The 18,282-nt window shown below is 35.2% G+C and overlaps 1 protein-coding gene across 10 annotated transcripts in view; it reads right to left on the bottom strand.

The window, feature by feature from the left end:
• Nucleotides 1–2,000: 2,000 nt before the first annotated feature.
• Nucleotides 2,001–18,282, bottom strand: part of LOC110827189 (transmembrane protein 181) — a 119,971-nt gene continuing 103,689 nt past the window's right edge. For 7 of the 10 annotated variants that reach the window (XM_022058604.2, XM_087358971.1, XM_022058608.2 and 4 more), the window contains 12 exons: nucleotides 13,949–14,117; nucleotides 13,464–13,567; nucleotides 12,376–12,540; nucleotides 10,849–10,951; nucleotides 9,659–9,812; nucleotides 8,287–8,367; nucleotides 8,021–8,120; nucleotides 7,428–7,555; nucleotides 6,001–6,150; nucleotides 5,261–5,363; nucleotides 4,187–4,411; nucleotides 2,001–2,500 (listed from right to left, as the gene is read on the bottom strand). In XM_022058604.2, the coding sequence (XP_021914296.1) occupies nucleotides 2,370–2,500; nucleotides 4,187–4,411; nucleotides 5,261–5,363; nucleotides 6,001–6,150; nucleotides 7,428–7,555; nucleotides 8,021–8,120; nucleotides 8,287–8,367; nucleotides 9,659–9,812; nucleotides 10,849–10,951; nucleotides 12,376–12,540; nucleotides 13,464–13,567; nucleotides 13,949–14,106 (1,602 nt within the window). In that variant the 5' untranslated portion in view covers nucleotides 14,107–14,117 and the 3' untranslated portion in view covers nucleotides 2,001–2,369. Of the gene's footprint in view, nucleotides 2,501–4,186; nucleotides 4,412–5,260; nucleotides 5,364–6,000; nucleotides 6,151–7,427; nucleotides 7,556–8,020; nucleotides 8,121–8,286; nucleotides 8,368–9,658; nucleotides 9,813–10,848; nucleotides 10,952–12,375; nucleotides 12,541–13,463; nucleotides 13,568–13,948; nucleotides 14,118–15,597; nucleotides 16,742–17,284; nucleotides 17,420–18,282 lie in introns of those variants that run through there. The other 3 variants (XM_022058606.2, XM_022058605.2, XM_022058612.2) reach the window with 3 other exon arrangements.

The raw sequence follows: 18,282 nt of genomic DNA, 5'->3' as shown, positions 1-18,282 counted from the left end.
CTGCCCTTAAGACTGTTTCTGTATTCCTTTTCTATTGCATTTATAATACTGCCCAACAGATTAGTATCATCAGCATAGACTAACAGCTGATGTGCCCATTCAATTCCAAACCACCCTGATTTTCTTGGACTTTCATGATTGCATATTCAAAGGCAAAACTGAAAAGCATCAGCGATAGAGCATCTCCCTGTTTATGGCCATTCTGAATAGGAAATGTATCAGACAAATGTTACCTATACGAATTTTGCTATAGGTTTTATTTAAACACATTTTATTAGTCATACAAGCTTCTTAGGTACACCAAATTCAAGCAAAATGTTACAAAGAGCTTCTCTTTGAATTGAGTCATAGGCTTTCCTGCAGTACACAAGTAAATGTTGTACATGTAGAACAAAATCAATTGAAAGACTCTTTGTTAAGAAGTCTTCCAGTTAGATATAGAGTTCCTCAGGGCTCTGTTCTTGGTCCATTACTTTTAATTTTAAACATAAATAATATTCTAACACAAGGCAGAATAATAATGTACGCTGATGACACATCAATATTGAATGTAGGACAAAACAAAATTTAACTCAAAAAAAACCCGTCAGATAATATAGTATTAGTAGAGAAATATTTTGAGATAAACAATTTATTTATAAACCCAACAAAAACACACTACATTCTCTTTCAGTTAAAACAATGCAGGCAGGAAAGTAATCTAAAAATTCCAATAAAGCATATGGAAATAGTGAATGTAAAAAGAACTAATTTCTTGGGGGTTGTAATTGATAGCACCTTTAGCTGGGAAGAACATATTGAAAAAACTTGTAGTAGAATTAGTCGTAACATATTTATAATTAATCAACTATCTAAAATACTTGAACTGAATGGAAGGAAAATGTTATATTACGGATTGATCTATTCCTTCCTGTCATATGGAATCGTTGTATGGGGACAGTGCCAAGTTTGTTTTTCTTGATTGTCGAAAAGTTATGTTTAGTTGTAATATAGGTTCTAATTTTACAATGCTATGTTATGCTGCACAAATACTTAATTGTGCAGCAGTCACTTTGCAAAAAGTGATTTTACAACAGCCTAAAGGTTTTATGTGAACAAAGGTAAACGAACCACACTGTTGCAACATGCCTCAACACTCTGTTGTCTGTCTGCAGTTAAGAAACACTGTATTGGATTCAGTCAGTACTTTGTTATTAAAGCAGCATTTAATGAGAATAAAGTACAAATAGGACATAAGACTACTGCACTCCGTAATGCGTTGTGTCCATTGACCAGAAATGCAATATAACTTCAATATTATGAGTTTCTCCTTATATCCCATATGCCCTTCATGCATTTGTCTTGTTAACATAAAATACTAGTGCTTTGGTTGTAATCTGCCATCAAAATACCATCAGTGGTACAGATGCTGAGTCTCATACAAATTTCCCCCATAATTTAATTGTGATCACCAAAATTGCATTATTATTTATTATATATTAATCTTGAATAGGAATGTACATGTGATGTAGTATATGTATGTCACTGGGATACTGGGAACAACCCGTTCTTCAAGTGCCTGAGCACTGCGGGTCCCAACTTTTTGTTGGCTCGATCTATGGACAATCGGTAGGACTCCTTGGATGAGGGATCGGCCCGTCCCAAGGCCTCTACCTGTACACAGGACAGCACAACACAAACATCCATGGCTTGAGTGGGATTCGAACCCATGGTCCCAGCGACCAAGAGCACGATGCCCATGCCTCAGACCACGCGGCCACTGCGGACCTCATGTATGTCACAGGAATAATATATTTCTGTATGAGTGCTGACCCAGGTCAAACCCAACCCAAGGTAACCCAATCCAAGCCAATGCAACCCTAATCCATCCCAACCCAAGCAAACACAACTCAGCCATACCTAATCCAACTCAACTTAACCTTCTGTAACACGCGCGCGCGCGCGCACGCACACACACACACACACACACACACACACACACACACATGCTCAAAATAATATTTGATATAGCAGAACTTTTTATTCCATATGTAAATGTAAAATTTACAGATGAGTTCAAAAACTTTAACAAATGGCTACCTGGATAAAACTGTTGGAAGAAATAACATGAACACAGGTTTAGTCATTACGTCAATTGGAATTTATAGTTTTTAGCAAGTAAAATTTCTTAATGTTTAACACTGACCACACTGTCAAATTTATAACATATGAGTTTGTATTCTAGAATGGTGTGATACGGTTTTATAATTCAAAATTGTAACATGATTCAAAAGTACTTTCTGAACAAACTGTAATTTTCTAGCATAACTTACTTGTGTATTCATATGATACTTTAGCAATAATATTATCTCTCTTGTTCCACAGGAATATTAATCGCTGTCATCATCATTCCTGCATCGATTCAGTGGTCGACGGCTTTCCTCGTCTGATCCATAAATTACATCCTCGTCAGAATCATTTATCATGGAGAAAGCAGGATTGTCTTTTGTGATAGGTGATTCTGTGAAATAAAAGATGAAGGGGGTTAGAAATGTTGGTAGCTATAATGTAATATTTGCTCTGCCATTAAACTCAAGGTAATCAGGTCTGTGGAAAAGAGTAGGTTCTGATAGCCAGTACATTAGGCTTACCTGGAGGCATCTGTCATACCATATTTTTGGCAATGATAGGAAAGACTATGTTTTCAGTACTATAGGCACTGAGCAGGCATCTACTTAGCCAGCGCTAAGAGCCTGGGTAGAGGAGTTTATGTAATCGGAATTATAGGCACAGGCATGAATAGATGTGTCTATGTAGTAAATGTAATAGACACACATAGAGGACTCCAGAAATACATTATCATTGGAATGTACAGAGGTGTCTGTGTACCCTAGTCCAGGGGTTCTTACCCTTTTTTGTTGGCGTACCACTAATTCTAATTTAACACATTAAATGTACCACTAACCAGATGCGTTCAGGGAAAATTTATTTATGTTAATATTATCTTATAATTTTCTTACTTAGTACACGTACCACTCAAATGGCTCACTTACCATAGGTTGAGAAACGCTGCCCTAGACTATACACCTCGCTATTTTGGGGCCCTGATCACAGAATATAATAGCTATACTTTGACTTTGGTACTAGGCGATTGTAATGGTTACATAGGAGAAAATCATAGATGCTATATAGTGGCATTGACACTAACTAACTAACTAACTAACTAGATGACTTACCGAACCCGAAGGTTCATCACCGAATTAACCAAAGCCCTCCACCGGACCCTGTCCTGGGCCAACAAAATCCAGTCTCCTTCAACTCCTATCTCCCATAGATCCCGCCTGATATTATCCTCCCATCTACGTCTAGGTCTCCCCAGCGGTCTCTTCCCCTCAGGCTTCCCAACCAATACTCAGTGCACACCTCTTGTCCCATTCATGCACGCTACATGCCCCGCCCATCTCATTCTTCTCGACTTAATCACCCTGACAATATTGGGGGAGGAGTACAGATTTTTAAGCTCATCATTATCATTGACACTACACCATTATAATAACATGGGTGTGACCATTGTAACAAAAGTGTAACATTATAATTTCCATACCATTAAAATGTCTATATAGGGCCCTCCAAATTAGACTATTATAAAGGCTGTATATGGTCCTATATGCTTCTAGACCATTACAGTTGCTGTATAGGGGATAGATTAATACAAAAGCTTCATAGTGACCTTGGTCCTTGACCATTATATTGGCTATATAAGAGCCTCAATCCTAGACAATTATAATGGAAACATAGGGTCCATATTAGACCATTATAATGCTTATAGAGGCCTTGTCCCTCGGCCATTTTAATAGCTGCAGAGGCAACTTGATCCCAGATAAATGCAATGCATTTATAGGGTCCATGAACATGGAACATTATAATGGCTTCATGTAGGTCTCAATTTGAGATCTTTAGCATGGCTACAAAGGGGCCTTGTTTCTAGACCATTATAATAGCTATACAGGGGCCCTGACCTTGGACTAATGGAAACATAGGGACCACAATCATAGACCTTTATAATTCTTATATAGAGGCCTTGTTCAGTGAAAGAATTGGAAGTTGGGCAAGCAGAGAAAGGGACAGATATAGAACTTACACATACATACAAACTTTTGACAATGCTTAAACTTATATGAAACTTCTGTTTTTGAGCTGAGCTTACCGAATACAGTTCCTTTTGCAGGTGAATAAACGTATGCCATAGTGTACAGGTAAAAATTAAGAAGGCTGTAAAATGACATAAATTGTGCAGAGCTCTTGTAGGTGGTTGACAGCTCTGCCACAAAGTTGTCTTCTAAGATCCCAACTCCAAATTTCAGTATGGTCACAGACAGACTTATTCCCAGCACAATGAGCATGAGTAGTGTCAGAAACTTGAGCCGCATATCTGTAAACATGAAAACCTAAATTTGGATGGGACCAGAATGATTTCGTGCAATGGATTTGCTCTTATTACAGAAACCATTTGTTAAATTTGTGAAATAAGAATATTTATTACAGAAAATTAATCTGGCCTTATCTACTTCATATGCTTGAAGAATGAAATCTGATGTGGAAATGTAACAATATTCATAACACTGACATATTGCACCTGGAGGTCCACATCTAACTAGGAGCCCCAACAGGTGGGCTTTCTCTACTTTTCCCTACTTTCTACCTAAAGACAGAAGCAGAATTCACCTTACAAAATGCTGTAACTTTATAGTTTTAAAATTCAGATGATGAACAAAGTCCACAAGTCAATTTTATATATTATAATGTACTGTCATCGGAAACTTTCAGACTTTGACCATTTCATTTAAATGAACATAATTTTGAAATAGACAGAATAAATTGTAAGAGTATGTAGTGTCTATAATGTGTTTTCATTAGTATGGAGTATATACTTTAATCCATATTTGGAAAAGAGAGTTGTCTACATAAAGGCTTATATTAATTTTTTCAGCATTAATTTGTTTGAAATTATTTTATAGAAACTACAATAAATTTAAATAATCTAATTACTGTATTATTTTTGTACTACTAATTCTTGTTTTAATTTTAATTTCCTGAATTTTACACATTCCTGTTTTACATTCAGCTGTAACATAAAGTAGACTTTCATTGTATGTGATGGGTAAATTGAACAGGCACATTCATATGAACACAAACATAACACAAAAATTAGCTTAAATAAATGTGGTATTAATCATATTAATATAGTCAATATCTCACAATATTTTAATGCTAGACTCACCAAAATATGGCATAGCTCGCAGCTCACTGTAGGCACGCAGAATCAGCAGTAGTAAATAAGCCAAGTACACACCACATGTCACGAAAAAGAACACTTTGAAACTCTGTAAAGTAAATATGAATAATATTAACCTTTAATTACCATTCAAGAGTCAATTTTCAGATGTCATATAAGAATACCATATGTTGAAGGTTAAAATAGTTTATGGTGTAAGAACCCCTTGATAGAGGATTTTCATTATGTGTTTGATGAATTTTTAGCCGTTTAAAAGATTCTCGTAAAAGCCAACCACTGCACCCTTATACCAATCCAGTTAAATCTAGTTTATACTTTATGTTGCTTACAGAATGTCTGACCTTATGGCATAAATCATAAGTAATGAGATGAGCTCCCTGAGTAATGTAGAGTTCACTCTCAGACTGTCAATTATAAAGCCCAAATTTTAGCTCATTTTCTCTAACAGTTTATGAAATTTAAATATATTTTAGTAATTTTCTGTTGGTCTTCAAAGTCAGTTATAAACATGTGTTTGCAGTTCTGTTATAATTGATGTTATCATTATGCAGTTTTACTGTAACATGATGGAAGAATCAGGGAACAATGCAATAATCATGTCATGGCAGAAATTACTGTACATAAAGAAGACTTCAGAAATATTCTGTTAGTAATCCCACATAAAAAAATAGTTTAGTATGGAATTTTTAATGGCAACATTATGTTAAGAAAGCTAAGTTACTGACATCAAAGTTCTTTGTATCCAGTTTGTAACTGTATGTTGGATCTTGAAGCTCACTGAATTTCTGCCATGTTGCCATTGTAACAGCAGATATCCACAGCATCCCAACAATAAGGAGTTTGGGCAGATAAAATGTCAAAATACGGCGCTCATTCTGAGAACAAAGTAACACAGAAAAAAATTATAGCTAGGTGAAGGAATAACTAGTAATGTTTCCCTGGTAGCAAAATCTCCATATCTTTCTCATAAATTTATAACAAACTAAACCAGTTTATATTCATCTCATATACTATGATCACTCCAAAACTGAAATATTTTATAACCCTTCAAAGCCAAAGCTTGTCTAAATAATATTCAAGAATTCAGTGTACTACAAAGAAAATACATGTCTTCATTATAAAGATCAACTGGTAAATGCTATTTAAGGAAATAATTACTATTAAAATACAGAATTATACAAAACCCATAAATACAAAGAGGTTTATTTTTAAAGCAGGTGGGACATATCACTACCAATGATATTTAAAGAGTTATTAGAATCTGACAAGCAACTCTGGTACTGTAGTAGAATTAAAGCTGTTAATTCACTGTAGAATCCAAAGGTTTGACAATGCATTTAAGTTAGCATTGAAAGATTATTTTTTATCTCATTTTATGGAATAATTTACTTCAATTGAAAATTATTAAATATTGTAAACAGATGTAATAAGTATGCTGTTTTGATATTTTATTGTACTAAGTATTCATATTCCCCCACTTAATGGTACCTGCACCTTGTCGTGGTGGTGGGGCTTGAGTACCTCAGTGACCCCAAGAGTTACTGGTAGGGCCTCCCTAGCCAGATTGGTCGAGGGGGAGAGGTCAGACTAAGTCAGGTACCCTGGTCCTCCAGGTTGGGGGTTGGTTGCAAGGCTAACAACCTTGCACCGTAAAAAGGAAGATGTTTCGAAACCTCAATCAAAGCCTCGGACAGACAGACCTAACAGAGCAGCGGAGGATAGGACCAAATGGAAGAGGAGAATTGAGGAGGCCATGGACCGAATACGGACCGGAGAGCCATAGAAGAAGAAGAAGAAGTAGTAGTATTCATATTCATACTATGACATTCTCCACATTCTTAGCTTGTACAGAGAAGGACCTATAGACTGTAAATAAATTCTAATTCTAACATAATTACCTTCCAGGAGCTTTCCCCACCAAAATTGATAAGCATGTTATGAGACAATTTAATTCAAAACTATACATGTTATTATTTAAGGAATACTTCACTTTCTTAATTTATAGAAGTTTTTCAAATTCAGTTCTAGCATGTTCTGATAGAAAAATACCTTTGTTAAAAGCTACAGCTAATATATAATCTATGTACAGACTGCAATCTCTAAGGGTTCATTGAACAGCAATACATTCTTATAACAGAATTTCACAACTTGCCTGGCGCAGACCATGGTACACACATAACCAGAAGAGCAGAAGAGCACAGAGAAATGAGGCTTGAAATAATGCATCTAACATTCCTGGCAGCCAGGAGTTAATAAGGAACATCATCGGAAAGATTGGATCTGAAATACGCAAAAGAATAAAATAGAAATAGTAGACACAAAATTCGTTAAACACGAAAAAAGCCAAATAAAAACAAAGACTCACAAAAAAGTAGGAATAAATACATATGACCATTAAGTTGAAACTCACTGCACAACTTAAGACTTCTTTTACGTCCCATGGATGGATGGTGCGGTGATCTTTTTGTATCCCAGGACTTTCACTTTTTACTTTGTCCGGAGATAGGGATTAGCTATACCTAGTGGGCCCAACTGAGTAGGCACCTGAAGATGGAGATAGAGCCCCATCTCCAAAATTCGTTTTACATTTTATATTTTACTTACTACACGATGGATAATATCCAAGAAAATTTTTATTCAAATGACTCATCACCATTGTCAAGAAGTTTTAGATTTTAAAAACATATATCTTACTTTATTGCAATGCCATAATATTTTCTTGTGTCACAGTAAAGTTTGACTCACCATTGTACAGCAGGAGTAAAGGTAGAAGAACAGACATCCACTTTTGCTCAATTGACCAGTCATACATTGCAAATTTTCTCAAAGAATGTGCAAACCAACACTGAAACACAACCCGTAATGAATGCAGTTTGTTTGCTGCTTCATTTAATGCACTGGAACACAAATCTGACCTTACAGCATTTAATGAATTATATAAACAGATCTTTCATGCAGGATTAAAATCTAAACAAGGTCTAGCTGGATGTATGTACAATCTTGTGGCTTACCATTACTGAAAATGTGCCAAGGAGAAAGACAAACCGGAACCAAATTTCAACCTGGGTGAATGCTGGATTGTAACTCTTAAACTGAAATTAAGGTTAATAAGAATCACACTTTAATGACAGATTACAGTTGAACAGTTTTGTCATGTACATGTGTAAATTAAAGTTGATGAATTTATTACACACTAGTTCCCAGTTAAGTTCTGTAGATAACTGAACATTTGTCTTTTAGTGTTGTAGATATTAATTAATTTACTTTATTAAGTACGAATATTAACACTTTCCATCTATACAATATGTACCTAACAGAAACTGCTTTTATCAAAAACTATTTAAAAGATAATATAAATAAATACTTGATTCTTGCAAAACTGAATCATCAGAAATAAATTTAGCCAGGATTAAGCTCTTCATTACAATTTAATTACAGTATCATCCTTTGAAAAATACAGAAAATCCTTGCAGTATGAATTATGTAATATATATAGCTAATTCCTCATTTTGCTGGCCCAGGACACGGACTGGTGGAGGGCTTTGGTTAATGTAGTGATGAACCTTCTGGTTCCCTAAGGCATCTAGTTAGATAGTTATAGCAAATTCTTCATTTAAGATTCATTTAGTGAGTAGGCAATGAATTTAAACACTGAACTCAGGAGAATGGAGACAATTTATCATTGAGGCTATTTCTTTGTGGATGTAGAAATTTAACTCTTAAATGAGGGAAGACCATAAGTTAACACAGGTATTCTATAGTATATGATCAGATGGAATGAATGATCTTAATTAATATGTCCTAGTCAAGTATTGTTACTATACACTTTTATTAGTGCTTGCATGTTGTAGGTTCTTGGCTGTTGGCAAACACTCTAATAAAGAAATTGAATTATTAGTACTGCTATAATTCTATACACAAAACTCTTGTATGTTCAACATTACAAGCTATGTGTTTATTTATTATAATTTATATAACCATTATAAGCACTGCATTTTCAGTTCAAGATATAAAATCTTATCTGTTCAGACTGCTTTTTGTGATCTAGAAGGCCTGTAATCTACTGGATCATAAACATTAAATTATATTTCTGTTGTCTTCCAAAATACATCCAGATACATGAAGATAGTTTGCTTTAAATTAAAGGCATTGTGAAGATATACATGGGAATGCTAATAGTGTGCCACCATATCACTAAAATTTGAGAAAAATAAAATAAATATTTTACTTATAGCACAATCGCTGCATGATAATAATATTGTTATTATTAAAATACCTTGGCATTGTGATGCAATTGTTTGGGGGATTTAATAATACTGCATTTCCACATGACATGACTTCTAGACCAGGATTTGCCTTTGCATACAAGACACAGCTACTTACAAAGAACATAACTTCAATTATGTTATAGCGCTGATGAAAACTTTCCAGTCCATGAAAACGCACTGTCAACATATAGTGCGTGTAGTCAAGAAAACCAAGATGGAGGACCATAAATTCTTCACATGACTGACGCTCACATATAAGGTGACGAGTCCTGCAATATGGAGTCCTTATTTTAATCTTGGGTGTTACATTTGGGCACATCCATACTGTAGAAATGTCTTCCCAATACAGGTAATAGCATAATAAACCCCATGGTACAAAGTCTTCTAGGAATAACTGGTGGTTATTCAGGTTATCAAGTAATTTCCAGTTGACACAGAACACATGTTCATCACCATCACTATAAAAACTTCTCACTGTACTCTGCCTTGAGCCAATTCAATCCAGTTCAAAGAGATCCTCAGTTTGATGAGAAGATAGGCTACACTGAGATCTTTTTGTGGTTTTCCTCAGTTATGACAATTTAACAATTACAAGTAGCTGCTGAGGAAATGAAACTTCTAAATTAAGGCTAAGTTAATTGTGTGTAGCTTTTAAGTTTTTATTTTGTTTTACTTAATGTGCTGACTAATGCAACTGACTTGTCTTCAAACCATTAGCCATTAATCAACTAAAAATATACACCTCAGTAATGTCTTCAGAATATTTCTATAATGAATTACTCCACCAAGTTTCATATTAAGCAGAATAGTACTTCGTTTTATATATATTTTAATTAACTGTTTCAAAATTAGAAAAATTAAATTATTCATAGTTGGTCAGTTTAATATACAACATATATATTTAGGTTTTTCCACAGATAACAGAATGCAACTTAGTGTCATTATTGTACATAAACCTAATGGAAGAGAATGAAGACGGAAATACAAGTGTGCCTGCTTTAAGATCACTACAATCCCATTGGTTAACCATCTATTTTACGATGCTGTATCAAACAATAAGACTGTGCCTGTAAATGGGATATCGTAAAATGATGAAACAGAATATATGTGGAAGTTATGATTATGCAATTCATGAAGTGGGATCAAAGCTGGCAATTTTAAAAGCATAAGTCTCTCAAGTTTACACACTATGCTTGGTGAAATGGTACAATTTATTAGCTATGCATACTAAAAACTGAGGTTAGACAATATGAGTTAATGGTGAAGGATATTCCATTTGGGCTGAAAAGTTAATGACATATATACCTGTTATGTGCTCTGTCGCTATGCAGAATTATAACTGGTTTGTGGTCTGCTGTTACACCTTCAATGGCTACACTCACATGAAAAGTTTTGTCAAAGCTTTCATCTGCAAAAGAAAGCAAGAAACAGAACAAAACTGCACTCTGATAAGTTACTCATTCAACATACACAGGAAATATATACCTGTGAATTGCAAATATATTAAATAAACAGTCATGGACAGCTTTGGTCTTCAGCTTGAGGGGCTGAGTGGGAAGATAAAAATTCCTCATCACAAAAGCCCATGTGTTACAAAATGTTGAAACCATTCAAAATTATTTTGTTCACGATCTCGCGTTTGAAACACAAAGGAAAGAAAACCATCCTGTTACACACAATGTAGGTGCACAGAGGAAAGGAGGTTTAGCTCCTACTCATTCTCAACCTTGGCACTAGATGAGTGGTCAGCATTACCCCTATGGAAAGGACCTCCAGTACCCACTGGACAGAAGGCTGGGTGGGCCCCAGAGCTGATCTGGATACAGAGGCTAGAAGAAAATCCTCTGCGCCTATCAGGGATCAAACCTCAATCGTCCAGTCTGTAGTCAGTCACTAAACTGACTGAGCTACCCGACTAGGAACATAAAGGTTACAATGTACAACACTAATTCAGTCATTGTTTTACATGAGTGTGAAACTTGGTCTCTCTAGGTCTCTGATTGTAAGGAATGAGCAAACACTGGGAGCATTTTAGAACAGTGATGAGGGCTTAAGAGAGAGAAATTAATGTAAGATTACAGGAAGTTCGAAATGAGAAGCTTCATATCTTCACTAAATGTTGTCACTGTGATCAGGAAGTGTGGATAGGAAGTAGCAACTGGCTTAATGCAATTCAACCAGAATTATAAGCTATATTCATGTGGATTAATCTGATAACCTTGGTCTAAGGAAGCTAATGACTTATGGTTATAGCTGATTCCAAAATAGTATAATTGAAAATATTTGTATTAAGAACACTATTTAAAAACAGGTGTAACTAAGTCATGTCGTCACTGATGATGAATGGAAATATTATATAACCAAAATATTTACGTGTTCTTACAAAATGAAATTTTAATCATGGACAAAGCAATAATATCATATTTTATGAGAGATTTAAAATAATGTTGCACACATTCTGTGCAACAAATTAATAATTGAAAGTTTTATTAATCAACTGTTACCAATTACTTCTCATTCTCTTTTCTTTACATTTATCCTCCAAATGTATTGGCAACTTACTTAACACTTTAAAGCCCAGCAAACCCTACACACATCATGGGATTTAACAATCACAGACTCTGAATATTTGCACACAGAGTGTATTAATGGGTTTTGTATGATTCTAAGAATAAACATAAATTACTTCCTAAACCAACTGATCACAGTAATGAAGAAATTTAGTTTTCTTTGAGGTAACTATAGTTTCAAATATCATCTAAATGAACCTTAGAATCACAGAGTTAAGATCTATTTAAACTGAGCCAGGATAAAACATGCAAATTCCCTCACCATCTTTGTTGTCAGTTGTGACTTTGGCAATAACCCAAAGCTGCTGATTATATGTTGACATTGTCGGTGTCATCATTAAGAATGGGCCATTTGCTAAATCACTTCCATTTTGTTTCAATATGAGGACAGAAGCTCTCTGTTCTGATGTGCTTGTGATTGGTGGACCTGGGTACATCAAGTGACAAGATTAAATTGATTTCTGGATTATCCATGCTGGAAAAAAATTGCATAACTTCATCTAAAAAAGTGCATAAAATAAAATAACAATCTTTTATTACATTTTAAATAAGATTTCCTTAGATTAATTCATAATTCTTAAGGAAAAGGATCAAGGAAACAATGTTTTAAAATTCACATTAATTAATGAGTCATACAGATGTAATATTTGTATAATCTCTGCAGTACAAAGAGTATTATTAAGTAATATAAGAATAACTCAATGAACTGTAATATATATTACTGTTAAAAATCTTATGGAATTATTTATACAAGATTTAAGTGTAATGCTCTAAACATTAATTAAGGGACCAAATATCATGGCTGAGTTGTTAGCACTCTAGCTGTGCAATAAGGAGGTATCTGGTTCAAACCTTGGCCCAGAGACTATCATGAAGGTTTTCATGGTTTTCCTCACTCTCTCCAAGTAAATGGTGAAATAATACATTAAATAAGACCATGACTACTTCCTTACGTATCCTTTATAATTTATTATTAATCATCATATCATTCAATAGAATGTAATCAGAGCTATGGTGTCATTGTATAATACATATATAAATAAAAAAGTAAAGGAAATTTAGGTATTTCATTTATAATATTTAAAAATGAATCAATGACAGTATTACCAGGAATATACGTCAAGGAAATGTCTGTATATCAGTTACAAACCTTCTAGCATAACCCCATAGAATTTAAAATTATATGCACATCTTCTAAAATATATATTAAAACAAGATTTTAATTTGTGTTCACCATGAAGAAAAATATTAAGTGTATAATGAATTAAAACAAATATCTTGTGATCCTCTCAGAAAGGAAAAATGGGCCTCATTTTTCAGTTTCTAGTCCCTAAAATTATTGTTATTTACCTGCTAAGCCAATGAACAGACCAAGTCCAAAGCATGCAAAGAATGCTAAGAACACCATGACAAACTCTCGTTTGTGCATAGAATACAGCCGCATCTGTACTGACCTGTACGCAAACAACAGAAATATATCACAACATTCAGTTCTATGCAGAATACTTTGTTATCCCTTTTATAAAGTAGAGAGCCCATGCACTATGCCATAAATATAAACGTAACAAAAACAGGGGAAACAAACATTAAAAAATGACAGAACAAAGAAATTATGTCAGTATGTGATGTCATAATTCTTACTGGCTGCTATCAGAATCTGACAAAGTCAAAAGACGGGATATATAATAGAAAACTGAACCTGGCCAGGAATGATTGGCAATCCTAGTTGGTCCCATACTGAATGACATTTGCTTAACATGAACATAACCTTTACTGAAATTTACATAGAAAGTAATTGTGAAATTTTCCTGTCATCAAGAGCAATGGCTTCTTACCTCTCACATCGATCATGATGATATGCTGGTGCAATATAGCGGTTAAATTCACTGAATAAGTCACTGAATTGTGAGAGAGCATTGCGAATTTTCAGACTCCATCCGCCAGAAGGAAGGTGGTAGGAGTAACCTAAACCAGTTCCATCAACCTTAGCCATTTTTCACTGTCCTAATGAAAAGAATTGTAATAATGATTATTATGTAGTTAATACTAAACTACAGGGGTCTCAGAGGCCTCTCATTGTTATTCAAATTATGTGACAAAGAAAATTAACAACCAATCTCAGTGGCTATGTGGTCTAGGGCAGTGGTATTGAACCTGGGGTACGTGAAGACATCTTAAGGGGTATGTGAAATTTAAAAAATATATATATTTTATGATAAACACTGAATAATCAGTAATGTAATTTATTTAATTTATTTTAGATGTAGATTATATACTATGTATAACTTTAATTATACACCAACAACTTTGGGGGTACAAAGTTGAAGAGAAATTATATATGGGGGTACGCGAACAAAAAAGGTTGAATACCACTGGTCTAGGACATAAGTCTTGGCCATCTGGATACTCAGTTCATGAGTTTTAATCCCACTTAAGGCATGGATATTTGACCTCATCTTTCTGTGCTGTGTTGTCCTGTGTAGCCAGAGGTCTGGTGATGGGGTTACCACCCATCCTGCCAGCTGTCTAAACTGATTCATAATTTTAGAAGTGATTCTGAATTGGAACAGCCCACTTAAGTGTTATGATGATGGTGATGATGATCAAGCTTAACACCTTTAATAGTAATGATGGATATGACTTAGGATCAAAGTGAAAGACCAAAAGCTATCCCATAAATCTAATTTATTGATGTTATCTAGTTACACTTAATTTTAATATTTAAATAAAGTTATAAGACCATGCACTAAGTTATTTAGAGGAGTTACATGTAATCTGAAAGTAAAGAAAGGGATGGAAAAGAAAAGAAGAGAAATAATACTGTGTAAGGATGAACTTGAGGGGAGATGAAAAAAATGAATTAATGAACAAATGTAACTGACAGTTGTGAATGACTAATGTGGTTGAGGAAAATTTAAATGCATGTATTTGCTATGAGGCAGGCAGGCAGGCAGGCAGCCATGGCTCTGTGAACAAGGACAGAGAGCACTCCACCCTTGTTGACGGGGCCAATGATATTGCAAACACCTGTGAGGAACAATACCTGGTGCAAGACAGTAAAATATTGTCAACTACATCTACCTTTTATGGGGTATACCCATCAGTCAGCGCTCTGTTGGAGACATTTTCAACAACAACAACAATAATAAACAGAAATATACAAAAGTTTAAAATAGTTGAAGGATACAAAATTTGAGAATCTTCAGGTTATGTTGATTATTTGGATAGGGCAAGTGAAAGTGGAAAAACTAATGAAATTACTAAAGAAAAAAACTCTTTCTGGTACTTAAGCACATAGGACCCAACACTTAAAACACCAAACTTTTGTAACATTCCCATTTGAATCAGGCGTAATTCATTTCATATTATACTGTAAAATCACGCTGTGGAAAAATTAGAATTTCAAACATATCTTCTGTTATATAATATGTAATATTATGTTATATTATATCACAGTTTCATGAAGAACTACAACAGCACTCACCTTGCTTTATTTCAATCAGTACTACTTAGGATCTTCTCAACACAGCAGGACACCATTACATAACAGGATAGACTATTCTTTGGTTCCCTATCTTGTACATTTTAAACTATTTTATAAAATTGAGATTTTAATAACTCTTTAATTTAATACTAATCCAATATACAAATGAAATAAATATTTGCTATTTATTTAACACCCAAACAAACTCAATACAGCACTGTTTAAATGAAGTGAGGACTAGTACTAAGGGATGACAATGGTTAAAAACATCAACATGAGATGGTCTCCCACCATGGCCTACTTTCAACACCAGTGAGTACACACACTCATGCCTAACTAGTAAAGTGTGGGGGAAAGGGGTTGGACGGAATCTAGTATGGGATTGCCATGGAAACAGAGTATTGATCCATGGGAGAATCCATTATGTATCTGCAGTTCCTCACATTCAGGGAGGGAAGGAGTGAAAAACAGGAACAGAGTTTAATAACAGACTCCCTGTGCCTATGGTGGGGATGGAATTATCTTATCTTTGTAACTTATTCAAAATAGATTGGACTTCTTTCTATCATTTCACTGAACTATGAAGGAGTGAGAGGAGATGCTCTTTTAATCCTGGCTCAAACTTCTTTGTATTTTGATCAAGACTTTTTATAGTGGGGAAGGGGAGATTATTGAATACATTAATTACAGTACAGTAAACTCCTTTTTGATATCTACTGTTAGTGTTTGGCACATGAAGGTTTTATCTGTATCTTGTAATGTTATTGAAGATCTGAGTTTGTTTGAAAATTTTCTATATTGTCCACTACAAATGGTGATAATTAGAGCAAGAATTCACTGGCTAGTAGAAGAATATTACATTTCTTAAACAACTCTACATGAGGCTCTCCTTTTAGTACCTGCCATAATTCTAATGATTTTCTTTTGGATATAAAATACTTTTTTTGGTGTCTGTTGAGTTTCCCCAGAAAATAATTCCATAAGACATGACTGAATGGAACTAAGCAAAGTAGACTAATTTTAAGTTTCTGTTTTCATGAGTGATGTGACAGTCCTCAAAGCAAAGCATGCTGAGCTTAGTTTAGGCATAAAGTATTGAATACGCGTTTTTCAGTTTAAGTTATTGTCAATTTGTAGACCAAGAAATTTAGCTGTTTCTACTTCTTCAATTGTTTTATCCTCATACCCTATATTTACAGTCCACAGACCAGGAGAAAAGCCCTGCTAGGAATGCGATATACGCGCATGCGCAAGATTTCGCGGTGAGTGACGACCCATCCTAATAGCCACAACCACTGAATGAACAACAGACAACTGGCTTCCATGTGTTCTAATGGGTACAACTTTAAGATTATCTCACAGTGGCAGAGTTATTTAATTTAGAATATTATCACAACACCCTCAGAGCACATTACGACACGCTACTCTTAAATGCTTGATGTTTTCAGTCTGTGAGTAGCAGTGTAAAACTTTGCCGTATCACACTTCCCACCAATAGCAGCCCTCTAGTCCAGCTGATATGAAACATTCCCCCTGCACAGCACCAGAAATGATTTCCCCCCGCAGGGCATTTCTCCTGGTCTGTGGACAGTAGATTAATGTCTGTCTGGGCTGTATGGAGTGAGGGCAAGGGAGCCAGTGGGAAAAGGAGGCAGTAAGCACCTCCGAAACGTCGGTAAACTTTTACCAGGCTGAACGGTGTACAATCCAGAAGAAAATCTTCTTCATATCGCTCCCATCAAAAACATGAAACCGTCTGTGACACGGTCCTTCAAACTATTGACTTGTAATCTTTCCTTCTGAAGGTGCATCATTCTTCCGCTGGAGGCGACAGCTTACGCCTCCCATCTAAAACAGTGTGTTATATGCTGCCACCACAAGATCCTTTATAGTACTATATATGTTTGTACTTCCTGTATTTTACTCCTAGAGGTCGCGCGAGTAGTCGTGGCACCTAAATGCACGATGTGTAAGCCGAGAGAGGAGTGCCCAGTAGTAGTAGGGTCTCACAGCCTCAGCTGCTGTGACGCAACGATCTAAATACAACTAGAGCTAGAAACCAACTGAAGCTGACACCCCTCTAGAGCGTGCGTCGGACGGGTCCACCTCATACGACCAAAATCAGTCCTTTGCGCAAGTGCCGGCCACTACTAATAATATAACAATGTCAAAAATAATAAGCTTGCAGTGTTCGGTATATTTGTTCGATATACCAGAGTATCTTTTTGACGCTTTGAGATTTTGACGGAGACTATGCAATTTTTAAACGTCCAGAATTCATAATTGTGGCACATAGAAGTCAAAACTTTAGTATGAAGATATCTTCTTTGATTTGGATGAGTCTTTGTGACACAATAGAAATTACATAAGGAATGACAGTGATTATTGCAGCAATTATATTTCCATTGCTGATGTGGCTGCTAACGCATGGGAGAGATGAGAAATGTATGCAAAATTCTGGACAACAAGTCTAATCACTTTAAAATGGATCTTAACACTTCCATGACTATCTTAAGCAAGTGGAAGTCTGACCCTGGAGTCAGTATGTTTTTAGAAGCCTTTGTGACCTGTACTACTTGAAGGCCTATCATATTTTAATTTTCTTCAAAGTTTCCCTAAAATGACCCATGGCGCACATATGCGTTGGTTCATATTCTATGTCGCTGGTGTCGGGTTGAGGCACTG

The sequence above is a fragment of the Zootermopsis nevadensis genome, unplaced genomic scaffold (genome assembly GCF_977971745.1).
Source record: "Zootermopsis nevadensis isolate Lab colony 2312 unplaced genomic scaffold, Znev_1.0 Znev_ptg000030l, whole genome shotgun sequence".
Taxonomy (NCBI): Eukaryota; Metazoa; Arthropoda; class Insecta; order Blattodea; family Termopsidae; genus Zootermopsis; species Zootermopsis nevadensis.
This window is presented reverse-complemented; position numbering and strand designations above follow the sequence as displayed.